We start from the raw sequence: 26194 nt of genomic DNA on the forward strand, positions 1-26194 counted from the left end.
ATATATATATATAATATTTACGGACGATTGGGAAATTCATTATGTATAGCAATGACTGTTACAATAATAAAAAAATTACAAAACGGTATTATTGTCATTAATTATTGTCGAACACAATGGAAAACTATTCAATTTCCTCTGCCCTTCATTTGTTTGTAGCTTTTTGTCAGACGTGTAAAATGAGCGAGCGTTTTAATTACTTTGCAGGACTACCTATCACTGTGACCCAGAAAGAAAATGACAAAAGCCATTCCGATATTGTCTCTCCTGCCCCCCTCTACCAAAGAAAAAACGAAAAAGAGAAAATAATAATAAAAACTCAATAAAGCGTCACATTTTAAACCATATTATATAGTTGACACTCGATCATTATCCTGAAGTCCAAGTCTATAATATAATAAAGGCTTAAAATATTTTTGTTCTTAAGTTTTCCGGCATATTATATCGTGAAAAATAAACTTTTAATAATAAGTTTCAATGTAACATATGTACGTTGTTTAATAAAATATTTTCTCACAAATGCCGGTAACGTTATTAGTTTATTACCTATACGAGTTTAATTATCATGCGACCGAAAGTATTTTTTTAATTATTAACTGTAAGCTACCGACTTATATGGTGATTGTTATTTTAATAAATATGTTTGACGTATAATTAGTATTCAGTAATTAAAATTATGGTATTGTGTCACAGTTGATTTTAGCTCGAAATTCGGTTGATAGTCGAAATTACAAAACAATACTTTACGGAAGTTTGAACAAAGCAAAATAAATATGTATTGATCGACAAATAAAAATATTATATCATAATAAATATTTATTAAAACAACAAAATAGAATAAACTAAATAAAAATAGTAATAAGTAAAAGATTTTCGACGTAAAATATAGAAATGAAATTTATATCGTGTAACTTTCCGAGACAGGTTCTTAATTTAATATTTTTTCTATCAGAACTAAAATAAATCTTAAAATATATTTATGCGTGTACCTAACTTAACACTGCATATTATATTGGAACTTCGGTTCACAAGCTGTGCTCATCTTGTTATTTTTTATTATAAGATCAATGACATCAAATATAAAATAATATTTAAACTATATTTATAATGTAATAATTCTGTACTTATAAATTATAATGTTATTACTTATTACTTATTAGGAACCGATTATAGTAATAACAAGCGCGACGACCTCTGCAGTAGAAAAGTTTGTTATCTTAGTATACCAATAAAAATATTAAAATTGCTTTTAAAAATCAATAGGTAGATAAATTCTATAGTTGCGATAACCGCATTATAAAAAGTATAATTCAGTTTTAGTTTTTGTAAATTTGTAATCGATTTTTATGGGGATTGATAGTTATTTTGCGAACAAATTTACTTATTCAGTAATAGTCGACTTCTATAAAGGTCTCGCCTAACCTGTATAACCATTTAAACGCGGAAAATGTATCTATAAAACTTCATGATATAACGATAAAATATTATGTTATAAAAATGTCTGCGTTTTTTCTACCCCAAAAGTATACCACTAGCTCTAAACCGCAATCAAATATGGATGATGGGATTTTAAACGGGAGTCGTTTATCCTTATATTCGCAGACATCAAACTTCCATGCGCTTCGGATAAGTTTCATAAAAACTTTGGAAATCCGTTTACGTCTTATTTTTTTTCGGCTTAAATATTGTTCCGGCCAAGTGTCGGGAGGGGGGAGGGGGAGAGAACGCCTAGCAATAAGACACGAGCTGCGGGGTGTTATAGGGGATATAATATTGTATATGATACACTGCAGCATTATAGGTACAATACAACTCGATTTTCGACGCGGTATAGAAATTAATTCGGGAAAGGGCGCAGCTGCGACGAATGATAATAATTATCGATGCCGTTAACGACCGAACGGTCTAACCGTCGTTGCCAAGATAAATTAATTTCGTGGCCGGACGCATTAGAAAACAAAATGCCATAACAGGCGAGCAAATTTAAACGCACGCGGATTAATTTATACAAAGCGATGTGTATCATTATTGGTACGTTCAACGTACTACAATATAATATAATGTGTATAAGGTCACTAGGTTGATTGGATCAATGATCTCGTATGGCAATAACAGTATTGTAATATTGTCGTACACTCGTACCGTCTATATAATATACATATTACATACTCTTACTAGTGTAGTTTGAAATAAACGTTGGAATTGACTATGTAATATCACGATGAGCATTATTATACTCGGCGACTGATGACAAACTCTGAACGATCATTTTATTTCTTTGCTTTGAATATTATTTTGAAATCGGACGAGCTTGTGTGTCCCCGTGGTAGATAAACTCGTACGAGTCGTACGACATAACATTGTCATAATGATAGACAGGAAATGTTATAGTCGTTAATGAAAAAAAAAATCTTTACTGCTCAACAGTTGTATAACATATTATTATAATCAGATATACAAGGACATCATTAGCGGGCAAGATAATCTAATATTTTTCGAATAATAAATTTGATTTAATAATGCGCCGTCGTTATGATTTTTTTTCTCCGACTCGAAATCATTGTCCACGGTGGCGCGATCAGACTCAGACTTACTCAAATCGTATCACCGACGATCCATATAACCGTTAAGGACTAACAGGGTTCCTAGGATACGGTTAGGTGGGACGAAGGGCACGCAGAAAATACATATTTTCGTTTGAAATTGTGTAATCGACGTATACATGTTATATACAAAAAAAAAACCGTTATCGCTGAAAAAGTACCTACGCGCCGCGTAGAAATGATTCGCAATGTAATAATTAATGATATAAAAAAATATGCATAATTAATGTATATTTTTTCCGTTGTTAAAATTTTCACTTTTTAAATGTTGACTGTGTGATGGCACCAAAATAAAGCTCTCGGTCAACGCGAAACGTGTCCACATAAGTGTAGGAGGAGGGACAGGAGTAGTTTCGTTCCCGAACCAGAAATTCGATGCTACGCCACCGCCGAGTGTAATAATAAATATTTCTGTAAATAATTTTTTGAGTACTCGACAAATTACAATACGATAAAATAAATAATATAATCGTATATAACACGTGGTTTGAGCTTTTGTGTGAAATTCGCCCTCGTTTACGCGTGCAAAGGAGAATCGGGAGTTCGGCAATAATAATATTATTATGAAAGTGACAAAAACGATATCAAAACCGCAGAATACTTACGAAGGACGAAACGGCGATCCTGGAGTCCTGCTGCAGGCGGTGATCGGAAACGGCCGTGGCCCAGAGCGTGACGCGAACGATTGCCGCCGCACCGGGACCGGTACGGCACACGCGAGCCAAATGAACGTCGCAACGTCGTCGTCGTCAGTGGCCGAGTGTGGAGCGCGAGTGCCGAGTGAGTGGAGAGAGAACGGAACGGCTCTATAATATCACAACAATAAAATACAATAAATACGGTGCGCGTGCGTGTGAGAGCGCTAGCGCTGCAACCGGTGGCTAGTCGAGGCGACGCAAAAAGGGTTGACGGAAAATATAATATTTTATAATAATAATAAATTTATATCGTTTACGCGAATTTTTTTTTATTATTATTATTATTATTCACATTTCGACGGTCACATTTGGATTTTGTTTGCTCGCGCCAATCGTTCATAAATTTAATATCGGCAGTCCCGCCGAGACAATACATAATATTATAGAATATATAATACGTCTGTGGTCACATGCAATATTGCAGTGTCGCTGTATATACCGCCATCGTTATTGTTAAATTAATATACACGAGCCGAGAGACGGAGGAGACTATTAATTATTATTATTATTATTATTGCAATATTGTTGTATAATTATTATTATCATCATTACTATTAATATTATTTATGCGCTGGTTTTTGTATATATAAATGAGGTATTTAGTATAGAACAATGGGCTCGCTATTGTTAATACAGAAGCATTTCGCGGTCAGACTTCGCTCCTATCTGTATAGTTCAGAGTTATTCGGCAAGTAGAAAAGTCTGACCGTTTGGGTTCGAAAACACTATTATAATAATATTAATAATTTATTATCATTAAAATAGTATTATATGTTCGCTCCGTAACCGTGTCTTATTTATAAGACCTTTTAATGTATTGTTCATCACTCACTCCACTCTGTATATATTTCAGATGATGTTTGCCACCATTTTAAAGCGACAGAATTGAACAGCATCTCTTAAAATAAATTAAATTTATGTACCGCTTTCGATGTTTGTTTATTCGAATTCTTTCAACAAAATAAAAATATAAAAATCACATTTAGGCGTATAGCAATATCTTGTATTTTGTATTAGGTAAAGATATAAAATTTATCGTAGGTTGACATTTGCAGCCTCTTTAAAATTACTGGACTGATTCCCAAAAATCCCCTAAATTCTGCACCATTCGTAATGTGCATAGTATATTATCAGAATGTATGATATATTATTAGGTATTTAGGTGCAGAGACGTATTTACGGAGAGGAAGACGATACGATATATATATATATATATATATATGTATCAATGTATCATATTGAACCGTACTAAAATCGTGATTTAAATATAGAACGCTGTACCTTTCATCACAGATTAAACGAAATAAATATACTTTTTACTGCTTTATATCCGTTTTTTAAATTTTATCTCGCATAACACATTTATGTCGGTTCACGTTAATAGTATCATCAATCATTGGTTTTTCTATTAGCTCATCATAGACACGCGCTGACTTAATATTGACGTTGGAATACAGGCCGGAGTTTCCCACTGTCATTGACGGCCAACGAAATACGCAACCGTCGGACTATAATGATGTTATGTACTTACTTTAAAAAACGACCAATCTATATCTCATGTTTGGCAAAAACAAAAAGCTAATTATCAAGCTAATCGTTATTATTTTATTTTTCATTTTAAAACTATGTGACATTCCTAAACTATTGTATGTTAGTCGAAGTGAATTTGCGGGCTGTTGAAAATCTCGACAAAAGCAGGACGTTAAGTAGAAGTAAATTTGAGTTCCGATTTGAGCGAAAAAATCGATCACCCGATGAAAAATTATTACTCATTTTTCTACAGTGGTAGACTGTATAGTAAATATGAAAGTTTTTGGTTTTGAGTGTTTTATCAAACATGCATAATAAATGAAAAATCGTCTAAATAAAAGATTACTTTGTTTACTTATTTCTCGAGTAAAAAATTTAACGTAAATGTGAAATATAAATGTATAATTATAGTAATTTTAATGTTAAAATAAACGTATTTTACTGTATTGGTATTTATCATGTTTCATTATGTTACTATATATTTTTTTTTTAAATTAATTTTATCAATATAATATACAATAAATTACAAGTTACAATAATATAAGCCACCACAAACTTTGGAAAACGGCGCGGGCTCCAAGACGTCGATGTGCCCCCTTGATGAAAAATCCTAAATAATATTCCACTGCACGCATGCAATATATCGATATTACAATAGATTTACGACATACGTATTATGTTAATTCGAGGCGATTAATATTGCATTATTATTACACATACGTTTATGGCATATGCCACCGTTCTCGATAATTTAAGATGAATTTATTATAATTTATAGCATATTATTATGGAATTATAAACCGTCGTAATTTATTTTTATTTTTTATCGACTTATGCGTCACGTTATAATTTTATTTCACGTAGGACGTAGGTGTTACATAAAAATGAAGAAAAAAATTATTCATATTGGCATACTATCGGTTACATAATATAATATTTATAATGTTATACTTATTTATAGTAAGGTACACGAGAGTACAATGTATATAGAGTTAATGTATGATTATTATTACGACGTAGTATCAACAACCCAGTTGTCCATTTACCATAATTGGTTATTATACTTTTTGATTTTTCGACATAATTATATCCATCTGATGTATATATTTTGGATAAAATTTAATTTTATCGGTCTTATGAGGTCAGTGGTGTATACATGTTTTTATTCTCAGTGTTTAAATTTCTATTTCAAGGCTTTGCAATCAGAACTTTCGGAATCAGATTAATAATTTCTCGTTAATACGATTGTTGATAACAATATTGTCACTAATTGCTGTTTAAAGATTACCATTAATATTATTAAATGGATACGATTATAATAATATGATAATATTTTTTGGGGGGTTTTATACATAATTACATAAGTTGTGCTAAAACAAAACAAAAATATATGATTTAAGTTAGAATATTATAATTCATATTAATATATTATAATATTATCATGATCTTGAATTCGAAATTTTGTAATTAAAAAATAATATGAAATGATTGTATTATAACAATAACGTCATGTTGAGTGACTGATTAGCATGTGTAGATTTAAAAAAAAAAATGTATTTATGTTTACACATATTTGTACGATATAGTCGATATAATATTATTTTAAATTACCATATTATTTCATTTATTTTTTATAGAATAATAAACCAAAATTTTAAAAATATCATGCGTGTACAAACATAAACATTTGAATTGAACTCTGTGATATCTATATGTAAACCAAAATCACGTTTACTCGTATTTTGTACTCAGTTTTGTAATTGTATAAGTGTGGTTACACAAATTTTGTCAAGAGTGTACTGTGTAACTGCACTTAAAAGTTTAAACATGGTCTTATTTAGTGATAAATTGATTTTTTTCCTTTTTAGAACGACCAATAACGTAAACAGTTTTCCGTTATTTTTACGGAGCATTAATGTAGATTTTGCATAACATCAAATATTAATAACATTTTTATTATGTTGTCAATAACTCAACATTTTCCGTCGTCAATTGGTTATTATATAATCTATACTTGGCTTAGTTGAGTTACTAATCACGCGATTGCGTGGAATGTCGTCGTATACAATTATTCAGATTTTTGTCCTATACAATACGTTATTAGTTGTTGTGTTACATCAAATTTCATATTTAATGAAATTATCGGTTATTTTTTTTTTTCGTCGCTCATAAACGTGTCTTGTGAGCTTTTGTATTGATTAGAAAACTACTGTCAGTTAGTATATGGAGATGATCAAATACAGGTATTATAAATATGTGTGTGCCTGGTGGACAATTTTATCATTAGAGTTAGGATGTTGATGACCTAAAAAACACACAAAAATGCCCTAAAAAAAATGCAAAAAAGCCCTAAAAAAAGTGCGAAAATGCCCTAAAAACTTCAAAAAATGACCTTAAAAATTATCTAAAATACTAATTAAGTAAGTGAAAAAACTTATTTATAAATAATAATTTTTATTAGAGATATGGGTATAAATAAATTTCAATATTAAAAATAAATTAAAAAGTAAAATATAAATAAAAAAAAATAATATTAAAAATATTTTCATTATTAGTGTTGGGATGTTGATAAATATAACACTCGATAAGCGTGTATGATCCACGTATGTCTGAAAGAGCACTCGTTTCATCAATATATAACACTCAAAGAGTAAATCTTATCGGAACGCGATAAAATGATATAAATTTTTGCTAATAGTCCAAATCCAAAGTTAGATTTTAATAAATTAAATTTGTTTCCAAACTTGGATGTAACATTTGCCCTAAAATCTATAATTTGTGAAAAAATGCCCCACATTATATAAAAAGTACGAAAAATGCCCTAAAAGATGAAAAAATGACTTGAAAATGTTGAAAATTGACGTTAAAAAACAAAAAAAATGCATTTATAGCTAAAAATGCAAAAAATGCAAAAAAATGCAAAATAAAATTAGAATATTCTGCATCAAGGGAGCATGAAACAAATTTTTAGCTAGGATAGCATTGTACAGAATAAAAGGAAAAAAAATGCAAAAGTCATCAACATCCTAACTATATTTATCATATTGAACATTTGTAATACACTATTATAATATTAAATCTTGATTATTTAAAAACAATTTTTTTACTTGGTTTCACACATTATCATAGTTTAAAAAGTAAATATGGAATTTTAAGATTAAATGAAGACTTAAATTATATGTCATCATTGATGACTCATCAACTAATAAGTGTACGTATCGTGTGTTCTGTAAAAAAAAAAGTCATACAAGCAGTTACGCAATAAGTGGCGCTAATGTATCAACGAATCTATTTATATAATTTAAACATATCTTTCGGGGGTGGGAGGGAAGTGATAAAATATTATAATATTTTATATCTACTAACATTAATATAATAATATGCCCTGGTGTCTCCCAATATTCAAAATTGTATTCATATTCATTGTTATAAATGATTGCCAACTTTTTACTAGGTTAACATGTCTTTTAACTCTCAGACCTATCAGTAATAAATAATAATAATAAACTGTTAAAAGTATTTTATGAGGTCTTACCTATATTTAAATAAAAATTGATTATAAAATCAGAGACAAGCAGATATTATATATTTTTATAATATTAGGTATATTATTTAATTTAGTAAATACTGGCGAGTAACTCTGTTGCTTTTTAAATCTGTACTAAATAAACGTTTGTTAAACGAAAAATTAATTTATAAAACTAAAACAAGGTGGGGGGAAAACAGTATTTATACTAAATGTGGCCCTCTTTTTCATACATCGTATACAATTGTATTGTAGACCACTTAGTAGTCAGTACTCAATTGTCTTAACAGAGTAACTACACAATATTAAAAAATATTATTGTAGAGTCACACTAAATAATGTTATAATAATATACTATTTTATATTGAACATTTAAAAGTCACATATTCCATAATAGTATAATGGTATGTGTACAATGGCCAAGCCGCCAAGGTCTAAACAATTGACTCCATGCGGGCAACGGAAGATTGAACTTTATTTTGGAGAGACCGTTCCATATAATAATAAGGGCGTCGCCCGTTTTTGAGCTCGGTTGACACTTTTTTACCCTAAAATTACCATGGATCGTTTGAGCTCACGTTTTTTAGTACATTTGAACACGAGTACCATTTTCAGTGTTTATTCGTGTAAGACAAAGATCGCATTGTAAAGGAAAAAAAATCGAAATAATGAGTTGATCATTTTTACGCTTAATTTAAATTTGTAAATTGTAAATTAAATTTTAATTTTAAATGTTTCAATAAAACTATTAAAAAAATATATTATTTATTTAATTTATTTGAGAGTTCTATAATTATATAGTTAATCGGTATAGGTACTTGTATTGTCCAATTGAACACTTTTTTCTTGTTATTAAATGTCTAAGTATTACTTTTTTCACTTCTATTACAAACTTAATAAGCACTTAGGTACTTATGAACATAAGAAGCTGTTACGACGATGAAAATGTTTGAACTAAACGCTGTTACTAAGCGAATTATACGCGTGTTTACACTGTACAATACGAATAATAAGGTAAACGATAAACTTGCTGAAAACGCTATAAATATTAAACCGTGGAAAAAAATCCTCATTAAAAAAGTTAATTAATTGTTTATATATGTATACTTAGTAAATGATAATTAACAACTAATAATTGTATTAATAAAATAATAATATAATAATATCTACCTAATAATAGGTATAATTAATGTATAATAATATAATGATACTACTACTATAAATACTAATTACTATAATATATTTAATTAGGTGTATTCTTCCAATATATGGGTAAACAATATAATTTAAGGTTTTAAAACAGTGTCTATAAAAATGGATTTAATCGAATCCACCTAAGGACATGAAATTGCATTTGATACATTGACATATTATAGTGTATTCATTATAAAACAAAAAAAATGTTTGAATTTTATTCGCTGTTCAAAATCGAATTCGCCAAAATGAGTTCGTATATTATGAAGACATGTTAAAATTACAATATTTTTATGGAGATATTTTCACCGGTATTTTTTTCCGACTATCGTAAATATTGATAACTACGAATTGTAATTTGAAAACTGTTATTACTGAGTTGGTTTTTTTCGTGTGGAATTTATCCATCTGACGTATAGTCGCTGAAATCGTGTTCACTAGATGATTTGCCAACGATTTTTGTCCAAAACACGATCGGGACGTCCGACTCTCGACAATATTACAATATGTATATAACGGTCGCGAATACAATATAACATATTATTTTAATGTTATATGGCGACAAACGATATCGGTATGCACAATACATAGAAAACCTCTGTACGTATATATAGTTATGCGCTTTGCGTGTGTCGCGTGCAAGTCGCAAAAAATATATTATATAGACAATATATATATATCGTACCTCACGCGGTAGGTGCACACACATAGATGGTATATACGTATGCCATCACCTCGATCTTCGTCCGCCCATAATATATTATATATTTTATATAAACCTACGCGCGCGTTGTACAGTATTATATTATTATGTACGTTTTTCCACTGCGGGCCAAAGCAATTTACTTACCACCCGCACGCGCCGCCGCATCGAGGCGTAGGTACGTATACCGCCGTAATGTAGCATACACCATGCCGCACGTCCGTTTAGAACTTCTCTAGGAAAAAAAATTGTTTCTCATTTCATACAAATTTCGTTAGTGCATTCGATCGTTACGCGTTTCTCTTTTTATTATTATTTATTTGAGTGGTCGACCGCGCGCATTACCCGCGTCATCCTTTTCCCATAAAACGGGAGCGCGCCCGCACACCGCTCGTCGTGGGTTCGTCTGCCGAAATTCAATTTCGGATATTACCAGCTCGGATGATATCATATACCGCCGCTGTAACAGTAATAAGTCGTGTATAGTTCGCGTGCGCTACGGCACGTCCGAAAACCAAACGCGGCGAACCAGAAATTAAACCGATCAAAAGACCTATATTATATATTAATGGTCGTAATTATACGATGATAATAATATTATAAGGGCATCACTGCGAATCGATTACGATTAGGCCAAAAAATATGCGTACAATAACAGTTGTCGATAAAAACCATAAAATAGTTCAAAGGCGACGATCATTATACCAATAGCGTATTATAATATGTTTTCCCGCGCACGTGTTAACAATTATTATTATTATTGTTATGTTGATACAATGCGTTAGGTACATTATGAAGTACAACGCCGAACGGTTTGACAGTATAATATAATATTTTAAAAGCGAACTCGTACTGGTAAATAAAAATACATCGAAATGATTTCTTCTGCGACGGGGGACTATATGACGTATATTAGTGTCGTGTATTGTTGTGATTTCGATTTGTCCGCGTGGCAGTGCACAATATAATATACTCAACACTATAGTAGGAATTTCAAAAGACATAACGACGACGACGATGATGATGATGATGCGATGAAATAAGACGCATCGGACGGCCGCATTGGTTTAGCGTTGCGTCCGAGTTATCTTATCAAAAAATGATGTTTAGAATTAATAGCATAGCCTACGTCAATATAATAATAACGTTCTTTTACTCGTTATCGTCCGTTTTAATCGTATATATGTATACATATTATAATATTATTATACGAAACAAACACTTCGAATCGGAAAAATATGTCTATAACACAACGAGAGAGAATAATAATATAATGATAATATATTATAATATGTTTCTTCGAGATTGCTACTAACATATTATATATGTTATAAAATTCTGTTGCGTCATTTCTGAGTTTTCAGCTAATAAGTGTTACACATAATATATTATATAGTACAGTGTGCGATGATATCATTACAGCCGCGCGGCCTGTTATTTACTAGGACGCTGTTCGAGATGATAAGACCGTAATATATATGTATGTATATTGTATACGTATACTATATATAGGTATAACTGCGTCCGTGATGTGAAACAGTAATGATACGATGACGGCAGTGGCGGATCTAGGATTTTTTTTTGGGGGGGGCCCATTATTTTTTTTTACATTAGTACATATTTTTATAAAAACACTTGTATTAGTATAATAGTATTTTAAAATGTATAATTATGTATAATGTATTATATAAATGTATGCACATAAAAAAGTATTAACATTAAAAATATTTGTATATAAAAAAAAATATAATTAAAAGTAGTGTTTTATAGACAAAATTGTAAACGTCTCGAATGTTGTTTGGCAAACAAATCTATTACTTCTTCTGGTTTTATATCAATTTGATAATGAATATTTAATAATGATAACCCATTCAAACGATTTTCTTCCATTGTAGTACTAAACCAAATCATACAATATATTAACCTAGCTATTACTAATAATTGTTCATTTCAGATAAGATATTTGACACTTTCTGCAAGTTATGTCGTTTTACGTCAATCTAATAGGCGATCAGATAAGACGTTACATTATAGCAGCTATAGCATGTAACGTCTTATCTTATAGTATAGCTACAGCCTATTTAGTTTCAACTTTTAAGGATGACTTATAAATATAACCGGAATTTTTCGTGAATTGTGATTATAAGTTTCATGTCATAGTTATATTTTTAAACATCTTAGGGGCCATGGGGGGGGCCCAGGCCCCTCTGGCCCCCTCCTTAAATCCGCCACTGGATGACGGACGCCGCGGACGAACGAAAAGATTAGGTTTGGTGCCGCAGACCACGAGTGGAATATTTTAAACGTTTTCCCGTCCGCGCAGACGGCGATGGCGTTTTAAAAGAATATATAACACCGAAAATACGTACGAAAACGGGTCGCACGGGCGTCCGTGGTCGAGATGTTAACGCGTCGGAGTAGGATTACCGGACGAGAGCGGGTTGTACGCGGCTGGCTATATTATTGTTGTATATACGTATATAGTCGGCTGAGAGGGTTTAAGACGCGATCATTTTTCCATTGTGACAACAACCCTTTCGCGGCGGCGGCGGCGTAGGAAACACAACTATCCCACATAATGCGCTCAAATGACCAATTTTATATATAATATATATGTATATAAACACACGAAATACGCTCCAAATCGCTGCAGTACAACTATACTACACTGCTCTCGACTCGTATAATATGTCTATGGGTTATTATATATCGTATTACGACGTTTTATAACAATCGTCCGTTTTGTATTCCGTACACTATTGTAATAATAATATTATATATTATGGGCGGCACCGTAATCTCGGTGTATTATACGCACTATTATTATTATTATTACAACTATTATTTGTTTTTAATGTGCGTACCTACGTGCGTAAATGACTTTCGCCTGTTATATTGTATATTATGTTGTGTTTTGCGGGCAATTTGTATAGACTAAACCGACTAATCGGGCAATATAATAATATGTACGTCGACCAGCTGATGCAGGTATATTATCCCGATTTTACTTTATTTAATATATATGTTTTCATGTAGTCATATTTAGTTTTGGGCCAAATGTGTAGTAATATTAATAAAATAGATACATTATTTTTTTTTTTTAAAAACCCTATTCAAATATTTAAAATACTACTCTTTCGTTTTAATCGAATCTGAACACTTCACATACTTTTACAGAACATTATAATATTATAGACGACTGTTGTAGCGCTGTACGGAGTAGATATACATAATACATATAACGACTCAAATGTTACGTACGGTATTAAGATTGTATAATTATGTAATAAATTGTAAAATACATTTAATTAAGTATGTAATAATAGTATTAGCCTTATATCGAGAATTAAAACTGATTTATCGATCATTAAATGTGTAATTTTTAAAATAATTTTGATACACTGATAATCTATACCTATTCATTTTGTAGACGAAATAATTTCTACAATACGATAATTATTGATGAGATAAAATCGAGAATTGTTTATAGGTACATGTATTTTAAAAATTAAATATAAATAGCAAAAAGTGAACAACAGTCTCATATTCATTATTATTAAGGTTATGTAGTTATGGTATATTATTATATAACAATTCTTAAACAACAAATACTCAAATAATTACGTTTTAAACAGACAGGAAACATTGAGTTTTAAAGTTGATAATTTAATTAAATGGCAATTTGTTTTCATTTTTTGTTATTATAAAAGTTACAACGGTTCAAGTATAAAAAAAATAGAAAAAGAGTAACCTTAATGTACTCGTACAGTCCATATATTTAATATTATTTTAACATAAAATCAGAATGATAGAAATAGTTCGTGCGCATATTGTGTACTACTATTATTATTATTTCTATGGATGACCTACAGGTCGAAGACAAGACGAACGACAAAGTTGGTACTTCATTATTAAAAAAGTGAAAAATCGTTAAGTATATATCATATATATATATATTATTGTTCAAATTGTAACGGATTTCTAAATAACAAATTATGTTAAAAAAAGTATATCATATATTTTCTGACTTTTTCGAATGAAAAAAAAATATCAAACAAAAATTACAATAGAGGAGTGCTTGGGTCAATCGCAAAAGTGTAATCTCTTTAAAAAAAAAACTTTTCCATCAGTATATATAATGGTCACAAGCTCGCTCCACTTTTACATAACATAATATACATAGGACCCGCCATAACCTGTAAAGATGTATTATAAATTATATATTATACGGAACGAGAGGGAAAATGTTTTCCTACTTATTCGATCCCGATTGGATACGGTGTGCGCCTTTGCTCGAGAACGAATAGAATTGTGTTATAAATAAATAAACAAATACGAAATATATTGCATTCACTTTTTCCATAAATATATCAGGCTTATATTATGCTAAACATAATAATATATTATTTATGTTGAAAAAATTGTTTTTCGCGAAACGACTTCGAAGATGCGTTTTCTCGTGTACGTCATTATGTTATGAAATATTTATTAAATAATATTTACGAATTACGTTTAACTGCGGTTTATCTGACCCACACGTGTCCGGATATTACCGTATGCGTTTTATTGACGTCTTAAAAATAGGTAGCATTTGGTTCGAGCAGGGAAATCTAACAAACCACAGAGCTGCATATTGTACATCATCGTACGAGTGTATCAGCTTATAATGCACCTAGGCACGTGTAAAGGATAATAAAATATTATAATATACGCGTCGATAAGAATTTGTACCGATTATTTGAATTCGGGTTTCGAATAATTACTAAAATTTATTATAATTAATGATATTATCGTAGTGGCGTGTGTACTATCTCTTATACAGTTCGCAGGACGTTCGAATTCCGTATGGCGAAATACTCGTACCTATCACATCTGCGTGAAGGTGCGGTTAAAAAATAGTGCTTTCAAAAATACATTTTTGTTAAACGAAAAATTGATCAAAATGTTTAATACCGATACATCACAATAATATCGATACAATAATCATAGTCTTGTGCACGAAAATCGTATCGATTAAATGAAATTCGACAATGGGATATTGAAAAATATTATTAATAATTAGCATAATATATTATAATAGCATAATATTGTTCGTACGCGTCACGTATAATTATACCTTAGCCAGGTTATGTTTATATAATAGATTATTGGCGGCGGCGCAAAAAATGCGAATTGATTTTCATGTCTGTGCAGAATAATAATACAGTCTATGCGTTTTAGAACGACTCGTCGAAAAACGTATAATCTCATCGAATAAATAGTAAATAAATAATATTATAACGAATTTCGTTGTACTGTGCATGTCTCTGTGAGTTGTATAAAATATATTTATAAATAGCGGACGAACTTTTTTTTTTTTAAAACCGTCTGTTGTCGCTATTGTCGAATACGGGTCGTCGTAAAAGAATCACGGTCCGTGTTGTCGTATATTATTTTTATTAATATAATTATTATCGTACCGATGAAACTGATTGTTTCCTGTGTGTATATTACGGAGGGACGAGCGTTTAAGCGTGTCAATCAAGCGACGGCGGAGGCTATACGGCGCGTTCGTGTAGGGGTTTGAGAGAGTGCCTATGTGCGTAGTATAGTTATACGCGTAGTTCTACCAAAATCCTTTTGATATTATTATTATTATTATTATTATTAATTAAACAGCGACGTTTATATTATTCTCCCCCTTCGAATTATCTTGATTATTTTGTACGCGTATCTCGAACAGACTCGTCGAATAATATTTGCGTAAAACGTCTTCTCTCGCGTCGTTTAAAATGGTTTTTGTATTTTACTATATACAGATATCATGTAGAATATGTTATATTGTGTCCCGGCCGAAATAATAATTATATTTCATACTGTTTGACGTGACTTTTGTGGTGCCTACAAATTCTATGATGATTTAGAGTTTGGCCGATGTTTGCAATTGAGATTTGAATAGGCCCGCGGAAGAAAATGATCGACGTTCGACAGAGTTGACCTTCTCGAAATTCACAGGGATCTCAATCGTTTTCGACAATGATGACGAATGGTGCAATGCGCTTTTAACGTTGTGACATCAGTGGCGTCAAATCGAATGGTACGATATTATTACGAACGATTTCAACATTCCTTAACTTTTTTTTCGAAATCGAGTTTTTTTACTGCATAATATTACGACCACATATACGACCTCTATTAATATATTTATTATATTACCGTCTAAAACACTATGAATTTAAACCGGCACGTTTTGACGACACGACATTACGACGAACTTCCCGAAACAATCGTTTTTCTATTGATATAATCTTATTTAGATTTGAATTAAATGACGTGGGAACGTACGGAAATCGGTCCCGCGCCGGGACGGCGGAAGTCGCGACTTCAGTGTACACGAGCAGGTCAAGTCTAACATAATGGGCAACATAAAATAATATACTAATGTAATATGAATTATAGAAACTATAAATAAAACGCGTTGTAATTTCTGCAGTCCTGCATAATATTATATACTTGGCCCGGTGCATTAACGACGCCATTATTTACGCAATCGACCAAAAACAATATTTTGATTCAAAACACTTCCTGCGCCGGCACGCAATACGTAGGTATCTGTAAATGTATTATTATTACAGCTGGCGTCGGGTAATATTCATACGCTCTACTTTTGTACGGCATTTGCATATTATACCTGGTGACTCAGGGTCGTATTTAGAATTTTTGCGCTCGCGAGAAAAACAATGCGTGTTGCCTTCTCTCGGTATATAGATATGTCGATGTAAACTGTTTTACCGTGTACATTAATTTAGTTCACATTTGAGGGGGGTCATTTTTTTTTAAAATTTCTTACAGATATTTTGTTTTTTACTTGGCGAGTTTTCAAAAAACAAAAAAATATTTATTTAGCGGGTAAACCATATAAGTCTAACGAGTATCAATGCAACTATACTATTATGTCGGTTTTTGAGTAATTCAAATGTTGACTAAAATGCTAAATCGTATTGTATTTAATATTTAACAATTAAACTATAAAAAAAAAATTGGGACATTAACTTTTAAAGCATATGTTTTGGACGTTTTCGAAGAGGAGTTGATATAATATGTTTAAAACTAAGTCCAAAAATGAATATGTATAATAACGTTTTGACTAAGCCTCGCTTATTTAACCGATAAACAAAAACAAATAGTGATTGTTCGTAAATTAATATATTAAAAAATAAATCTTATCGCTATAATATTTATTGGATGTACGAGTTCAAAGTTATGTCTTTTATTGTCAGAAACAATTAAATGATGATTAAATAATGATTATTTATAATCACGTAATTAAAATAAGACATTCCATCTTTATTCAACTACAAAAAACAAAATTGAAAATATAAAAATATACACACACACACACACTAATAAAATGGAAAAGTGGAATGAAGTTTTTCATCAATTAGTATACAATAATAATGATAAAACCTATTGTTCTTGTCACACAATACACATTTATATAGTGACTCTATTCAAAAATAATATTTTTGTACATACAATTTTTGTTCTTGACAATTTATCCTCCATTTATCATGTTATTTTCATGTTATATTATTAAATTATTATGATGGATTTCAAACTTCAACCGAATTCTTTACTAGCAAATATTATAACAATGTTGAAAATAATCTAACAATTAAAAACTTTATCGTGACAGTACAGACACGATAAAGTAATGTTCGTTATATAAAATATTTAAAATGTTTTAAATGAGACAAGCGTTTAAGTCGGCCAACGTCTTGTGTCACACAAGTTAATATAAAAAATTATTTCTAAAAATGTATTGATTACTTTAAATATTTATACTCTATACATTGTACTGTTAAGTAGATTGTATAAACGTATTTCAGAGTCCAATTACATTTATCGGTATACGTCGAAAAAGTATAATATGAGTAGAAGTAGCGCACTCGGTAAATTATATATATTTCAAGAAGTTTTTATATAAACTGACTACTTCATAAACTTGTCAAATATCAGATTATGATATACTACGATAGTATTTTAATGTCAACATTTTTAAATTCAATTTAGACTCGCCATAACAGATATATTTGATTGTTAATGAAAAATCGATAGAAAATATCTATCTTAAAATTAAATTGCTAGACAACAAAAATAGATAAATTGTATGTAAAACCCTACCAAGTTTTCAATCATAAAAAAGGTGTGATATCCAAAAAGTGAAACTACGTGTACGATGCACACATATTATATTATCCGTTTGAAGTAAACTTATTACGGAGTGTTTCTTGTATTTGATGACTAATCAATAATACTTAAGCCAACTAATGGCTCTTCGCTCCTATACAAATATTTAAGAACAACCCGAAGGGTTTACACGTTTTACCACTAACTAACGTCTATATATGTATATAAATACAAGTTATACATCGCATTACACATATACATTATACTCGCTAAAACTTATATTGGTGACAGAAATGGGACTTGCTCTCTGCTCGCACTTCTAAGCTCACCTCTATACCGATAGAAGCTTAGCGAAAAAAGAAAGCTCTCATCTTCAATCACATAGAAGTTTCCGATTACATAATATAGTGCTGAGAATTTTTTCTCAGTAGACGGTCGTATATACATATACATATTTTATTCAACATTCCTTGTTTCGTGACTTCGCACACACACACACACACACACACACACACACACACACACACACACACACACACACACACATACAACCACACATGCACACGCGCATATTATATATTATGCATTTACGCAATATTAGTGGGGCTGCACCGATACAACGGCTATTTTCAACGCGGCAAATGCCGCGAGAGTCCATCGTGGTATTCGAATTAAAAATTCCTACAGTAACGTATATATTATTATACTTTTTGCCTCTCTTTTTTGAAAAAAAAAAACCACATATGAAACCCTCCAAATACAATACTCAACCTAACCAAAAACCTTGATGTACACGCATATGGTATCCGCCCGAGTGTGCGCCGTCATCGACTCCGTTTCCCACACGGTCATATACATTTTTAATCATTCCAATGACTATCATTACTGTTGCAGGCCAACATACATTTCCTGTAGGCACACGACCCAGCCAAGGCTTGCGACCGACATCGCAGGATAGGGTCACGAGTGCAGTGATCTCTTACACAGTATAATAATATAACGGATAACAAAACAGTTAGGGGTTAATGATATTATGTAGCAGTCGAAAAGTTATAAATTAAATATATTATTTAAACGTGACGTAAACGAAAGACTGTATTTTATAGTTCATTGGGTTCTATTGATAAATAAAAAATACCGAAATAACGGGTTTTGTAGAATACTCGTGTTAGCGTCTAAACAACCGAATTTTCAAATAAATCTTAAATCCAGCAATAATTATATTCAAAAGCAGCCAGAATTCAAAAATATTTAACTGCATTTTGTTGGATTAATTATGAACTATAAAATAAATTATTTTTACTAAAATAATTTAAACTTGATTAGTGACTATGCTGCTCAAATGTTTATTATACAACTATTATAATCGGCCTGACTTACAATCAGTAATAAATACAATATCAATGAAATCAGTAACGAAGCCTATCAGTTGTTATTAACATTATAATATATATTGTTATCATTTAGACTAGTAAATCGGCTGATTTAATTTGATGAAAAAACTTTTCATTTTATATCATCAATCCTTCTCTGCAGCTATGTGAGTATTCATTAATTACTGACGACGACAAGTGATGTGACAGCGGTACTCGGCAAGACGCGTTATATTGTATTTACATTTACTTACTTTACAGTTCTCAAAAAAATTGTAAAAATAACGCATTTATTAATTCAAATAATAAATTATGTTTCATTTTGCTCGCTAAGTTCGCAAAATGACTCATCGAAATTATAAATGTCTGAAATATAATGGAGTAATAATTGAATAATAATAATAACAACACAATTCATCGGAATATCGTACAGCCGCGTCAGTATGTACCTACCCTCAAAGATTTATCGTCGATATTTTCTTTTTACTTTTAGTTAATGGTCTCTCAAACAAGAGTATGTCGAGTGGACGTAAAACGAAAAACTGATTATTATTGTAAGACACGAGCGAATTCTAATGGAGTACGAGAAAATTATCGATTTTTATACATTGTTACCTAAAGTTTCACGGAGATTGTTTCCAACAAACTTTAATTAAACTCTTCACAACTAGAGAGTGTTTGAAATTATATGTGTTTAAGAACTTTCAGTGACTAATTTATATTTATTTATATTGAAATTAACCTCCAAACAAAGAGCACTGCAATTATAATATTATAATATATACAATAGATGTCAGAATATTATGTGAAATAATGGGAATTTAATATAATTATACTTACCGGTAATACGATATAAAGGACAAGGCATTACTGTATTGAACATTTTCGCACTCAAAACGCGAACATAAATGATGGATTTTACCGTAGTACCGCGTCGCTACAACCGCTGCAGTACTTACCTATATATTTACCTGTATAATAATATTATAGTTTGGATTCATGCATTTGAACACGGCACACCGTTCGAGGACAATATGCGGTCGGCGTTTCGTTCACAATAAAATATAATACGTGCGAGATCCTATTTGCAGATCATGTTAAATTATTTACGTTGCAGATTTACCCGACAATATTTAATAAATATGCATGCAATGCTCATTAAAATGCGCCGGGGAAACGGCGAGAAGAAAAAAAAAATTATCAAAACAAATCGAGGGTTGAACGGCGGCTACCGGATACGACGCGTATATATATATATATATATATATATATATAGTTATTACAATAATACCAAAGTGTGCACGCTAAAACCAGACCGAGTGTATTGCGTAAGGTACCTACGTACAAATAGCATATAATATATATATATATAATAAACACAACGCGGCAATGCATAATACATACTGCGGTGAAATATATAATATAAATACGTTTTGTATAACGGGCACTGCACAGAACGAGATGCAGATTTTAAGTTTGTTTTTCAAAGCGAATAATTCATAATTATTTAGTCATAGATGTATGATTGTAAAATATTTAAATATGTTATGAATTTATGATCGTTGTAAATATTATATTAGCATCGTTCAAAAGGATTCACATATAATTTTCGGACTTTAATTGTACTCGTATTAGGTCGCATTTAGCGGGGTTTATCGTTTTTCTATTAAATTTTAATATGACAATATATTAACGCCAACGTATGGATAGATTGATAGTTCTTCAGCAATTTTATAATATATATCTTTAACGTAAAAAAAAAAAATTTACAAAAGGAACTCAGTGTAAGGTGAACGTTACATTACTCTAAATACACTCTAAAAGAAATCGTCATAAACCTCAGACATTGTTTATATACCGTATACGTGCATGTGTATGTGCTCCAGTGAAATATGACGTTGATAAATCAATATGACAACAAGAGTAGGTAGGTACATTAGGGAATTGGTCTGGTGTAACTTGTACGCATCGTCAATTTGGTCCCCGCGGAGGACATTAACACTCAAAGCAAATTATTTAATCGTAAACCAAATTTCGATAATAGTTTTGGACATACAATTCTTCTACGACAAGAGCCGTGTCGTTTATTTAATTTGTTTGGTTGTTTGACTACAAACACAAAACACAATAAATATACCATAACGGTATTGTTGGATATTAGTACACACCTGCACACATTGCAGAATTTAACACGCGCAGAGAATAAAAAAAAACATTGAAACTCATATAATATGTAATAATATAATAATATATATAAATATATATCAAACGGTTGCAAACCAAATCATGATGTTAAACGACGTGTTTCATAGAGTAATTCGAATTTAAAATAAAATTTGAGTGCTGAGTTGCTTAATAAATAATAATTATCACCAATAATATCAGAAATATCAGAAATATCGAAATTCGGGTAAGTTTTTAAGCATACGCTATCCTAGTTCTCTCTTTATCCGTTGCCTATCGTACAGACTGGTACATTTTGATTTTACAAAAAAAACGCGTCAATACGTCACAATACGAGTATATCAAGCTGCGCAAAAAATGTATTCATAAGTATTTTAAATCAATATAATATTTTTTACAAAGTAATTGAATGAATATTCCTTTATGTTTACCACCGTCCGTTAAAAATGTAATTCCTAAAAATATTTTCGAAATATAATATGTTGTTAATATTTTCATTAAATCGTTTATTTGTTTTTAAAAAACTCATAGCGAAATAATTGCATTACGTTTTTCAATAGTTTAAAACGTCTTGAAGGTAAATAGATATGGTGAAATGTTTTCAAAGTAATAACTTGTAATAGTTCTTGAAATTTTGAATACTAGATCAAATATCAATAAAAAAATCGCAACGTATTTTAAATAATAACTACTAACACATACAAAATATTCTTTTATCTATTTTTGTTTCAAGACAAAAAAATATTTTTCTACATAGGTATACTTATTGTAGATAAATTAAACACAAATACAAAACATATAAAAATATATAATAAAAGCATTATCATCATTAACTTAATAGATAATTTTTTTTTAAATTTATATAGTAGTTGGGCATTTTTTTAATACGTTTTAACAAAATATACAACGTGTTAAACGTTTAGCATTTAACGATTAAACTGAATATTAAATTGTATAAAGCACGATGCCGCCGTGAGATTTATAGTAAAAAATTACCACAGTTGATCAATAACGAAACTACACGATTGTGGCGTACAGTTTAGTTATATTGAATTAAAATATTTATAATTCAATAAAAAATAATAAGCAACCGCGTTTAATAACGATTAATTGCTGCTGTTATTCGGGTGCGGAGGATGTTGGCCGGAAAAACGTCGTTACTCGTTTTAATTTAAATACCCAGCTGTGGTGTATATATAATATATTATAATAAAGAACCGGGAGTTTTTGTTTACCACTCGAATCGCGGGCGTATAGATGTACATTTATTTTTTCCTTTCTGTTAACAGAGGTTCTGTAAATTACCGGCAAAAGTACATGGCGTGAACTTTATTACGATACGAGGGAAAATTATGGCCTCGGCGTGTGAAAAGTCAGGGCAACATGTCAAGTGCACTTTTACCGCGTATACTACCAAGTGCCCCCTTCTGATCGGCGAGCGAGATGCGCGGACGGGACGGCGGCGCCGCACTTACGTATGAGTTTCCTGTGGCCGTCTGCCTATCTATATCTATCTATGTATATAATAATAATAATAATAATAATAGAACAGGGGATCGGACTCATCGACTTCCTACGCGGCCTACACTTGTCAGCGACTAAATAACACGTACCCATCGACGTGAAGTTTTATTATTGTTTTTTTTTTTTACTGGTACGTCTATATTTTATCGCTCCCGGATTGAATAATAAGAATAAAATAAAAATAGCCACAGACTGGGCTGAAAAAAAAAAATTTAAGTGCGTGTAGGTACTATATTGTGAATATGCAGAGACAAAAAATCGCCACCCTTATTGAAACAATTTTATGGTTTTGGGGGACAAAAGTTTTTATTGACACGTTTCCGAAGCCGATTGAAGAAACAATCGTAATATAATAAGAGCTACTTAATGTTTTTGTTACTCAAACATATATATATTTTGGTTCAAAAGTTTCGATCCCCCGTTTGATATTACGTATAATTACAATCCGTTTTGAGTTAAATTTTATTTTCACGCGTAAATACGGTTTAAGTATAGAATCGTTAAAAGTAAACATAATTGTATGCATTTAAATTTTATCGACACACAAACACTGCAAATGACTATAAAACCTATGTTTATTTTCAGTTTTTAATAAATATATATACTTAAAAAAAATATTTAAGTATGAAATTATATTTTAAGTATTAAAAAAGAATACAGAAAAGTAGAATAAAATGTAAATTTTTCGTTTTAAACAATTATAAAAAATTAAATACGTGCCAATTTTTTCCTGCCATTGTTTAAATATATGAAAAGTAAAATATCTATGTGAAATATAATTATTTTATGGGAGTAAATTTTATAAAATATAAAATAAAATAGTGATTAATAAAATTAGTTGTTAGAAATGAAATAATTATTGTGGATAAAAATATATACGTTGTAATAGGTAGACACATTAATTATGGCAAGTAAGATTAATTTTATATGTTAAAACGTGGTAATTTTTTTTTAAGCTTTAAACTTTTTGAGGACATTTATAGCAAAAAATGTTTACAAGTTTATACCCATACAAGCATAATACAATGTGGGTATTATACTTGTTTGAACATCGTATTTATGTTAAAATTATTTAGTATACGTATTATACAGCAGTGTTGTAAAGAATACTTAAAAAAAAATGTTTAGACCTAAATAAAGAGAAAAAAAAGAAAAAAAAGTAAGGATTTGAATTACGATTTGGATACTCACAATTATTGTCATAAATATGATAAAAACTATAAATAGTACATAATATTTAAAAATAAAAATCATAAAATAATATTTTATTATGGTACGAAAGAATGAAAAATATAACGTAAATAATAATTATTGTGTGAATAGTTTTTAGTCACATTTCAACGAAAGTTTCAGATAAAATAATGCATAATATAATAATAGTGATAAAAAAAAAAAATTATGAGATATAATATAAAATATTAAAATATTTTAAAATATTATTATTACGATAAAAAATAAAACAGTTCGAAAACTTTTACTCGAATAATTTTATTCAAATACTTTACAACACTGGTTTAGGAATGTCGGTATTGTTAAATGATAAAATATAAAACATACTCACGCGAACGACTTGGAAAGCGCAGTCGAGTGTTGGAAGTCGGAGTCGGAGCCGGGGCCGGAGAGAGAGACCTTCAGCTTGAAACCGTCGTCGTCGACGTCCTCGTAGTTGTAGTCATCATCGTAGCTGAGGTTCGAGAGTGAGCGTCCGCCGCGACGGCACCGGCGTTTTATAAGGCGCGCGACGACACCCCCTGGGCACCTCCGGTAGGGATGGATTCTGCGCGCGTCCCCGTTTCTATGACGACAACCGTCAGCTAAATACTAAATGAGCTAACGGCGTGTAATTGAATTGCGCCAACCCCTCCCCTCCACCGAACGTTACAACCCCATCGCCGGCCCCTCCGACCGTCGTGCTCTCTCTTGCCACCACAACCCTCCCCGACGTCTCTTCGCTCCCCCCCCCCGCCACTCGCGGCCTCGACTTTACTACCACCGCCGTGACTTGTATACACGCACACGCACGGGGTATATGTACACGGGACACACATATATATACATACACGTCACTAAGTACGTATGTGTATGCGCGTTTTCTTCCCCTGTGTATTTTCGCGAAATCTCTTTTTCACCGCCGCTTGCACTTTTCTCCACCGCCTTTCCATGTAATATTGTGTACACTGCAGGTGTGGTACCCACCCTCGGCCGCGTCTTACGCCACTTCAGCGGCGGCGGCGCTCGAAGCCTTATTACTGATAGTTTTTTATGGTTGGTTTTTTTTTTTTTTTTTTACCCGATTTGTCCACGTATCACCATCGTTTGTGCTGCATCACATTTTTTGTGGATTTCGGAGCAAACATTTTCGGCAGCAAAAAAATAACGGTTATGACATACATTTGTCGAGAGCGGTTTAGCGTTAACAAGTCATTACGTTTAAACGAAATACGAAAATATACTTGAACTTTTATTGTAAATTGTAAAAATTATTTTAAAATTTACGCGGCGCACTATATGTATATGTATATATGATTCGTCAGTATTACGATCGGTGTTCACAGCGTTTTTTGCGGTCGGATAGTTTTGAAAACTTATAAACGATTAGTAATTTATATTTTTGGTATCGCGACACACTCGTCGTCTATAATCATATTGTAGTGGTATAGTCCGTTGTCCGTTATACGAGCGCAATATTA

General features: G+C 31.1%; 1 protein-coding gene across 1 annotated transcript in view; it reads right to left on the bottom strand.

Moving 5' to 3' along the window:
- The window catches only part of LOC132925607 (uncharacterized), a 36988-nt gene extending 11171 nt beyond the window's left edge, over positions 1-25817 (bottom strand). The window contains exons 1-3 of the mRNA XM_060989985.1: positions 25795-25817; positions 25066-25299; positions 3209-3409 (exon numbers count right to left, since the gene is read on the bottom strand). Of these exons, the coding sequence (XP_060845968.1) occupies positions 3209-3409; positions 25066-25299; positions 25795-25817 (458 nt within the window). The remainder of the gene's footprint in view (positions 1-3208; positions 3410-25065; positions 25300-25794) is intronic.
- Positions 25818-26194: the final 377 nt, after the last annotated feature.

This window comes from Rhopalosiphum padi, chromosome 3 (assembly GCF_020882245.1).
Source record: "Rhopalosiphum padi isolate XX-2018 chromosome 3, ASM2088224v1, whole genome shotgun sequence".
Classification (NCBI taxonomy): Eukaryota; Metazoa; Arthropoda; class Insecta; order Hemiptera; family Aphididae; genus Rhopalosiphum; species Rhopalosiphum padi.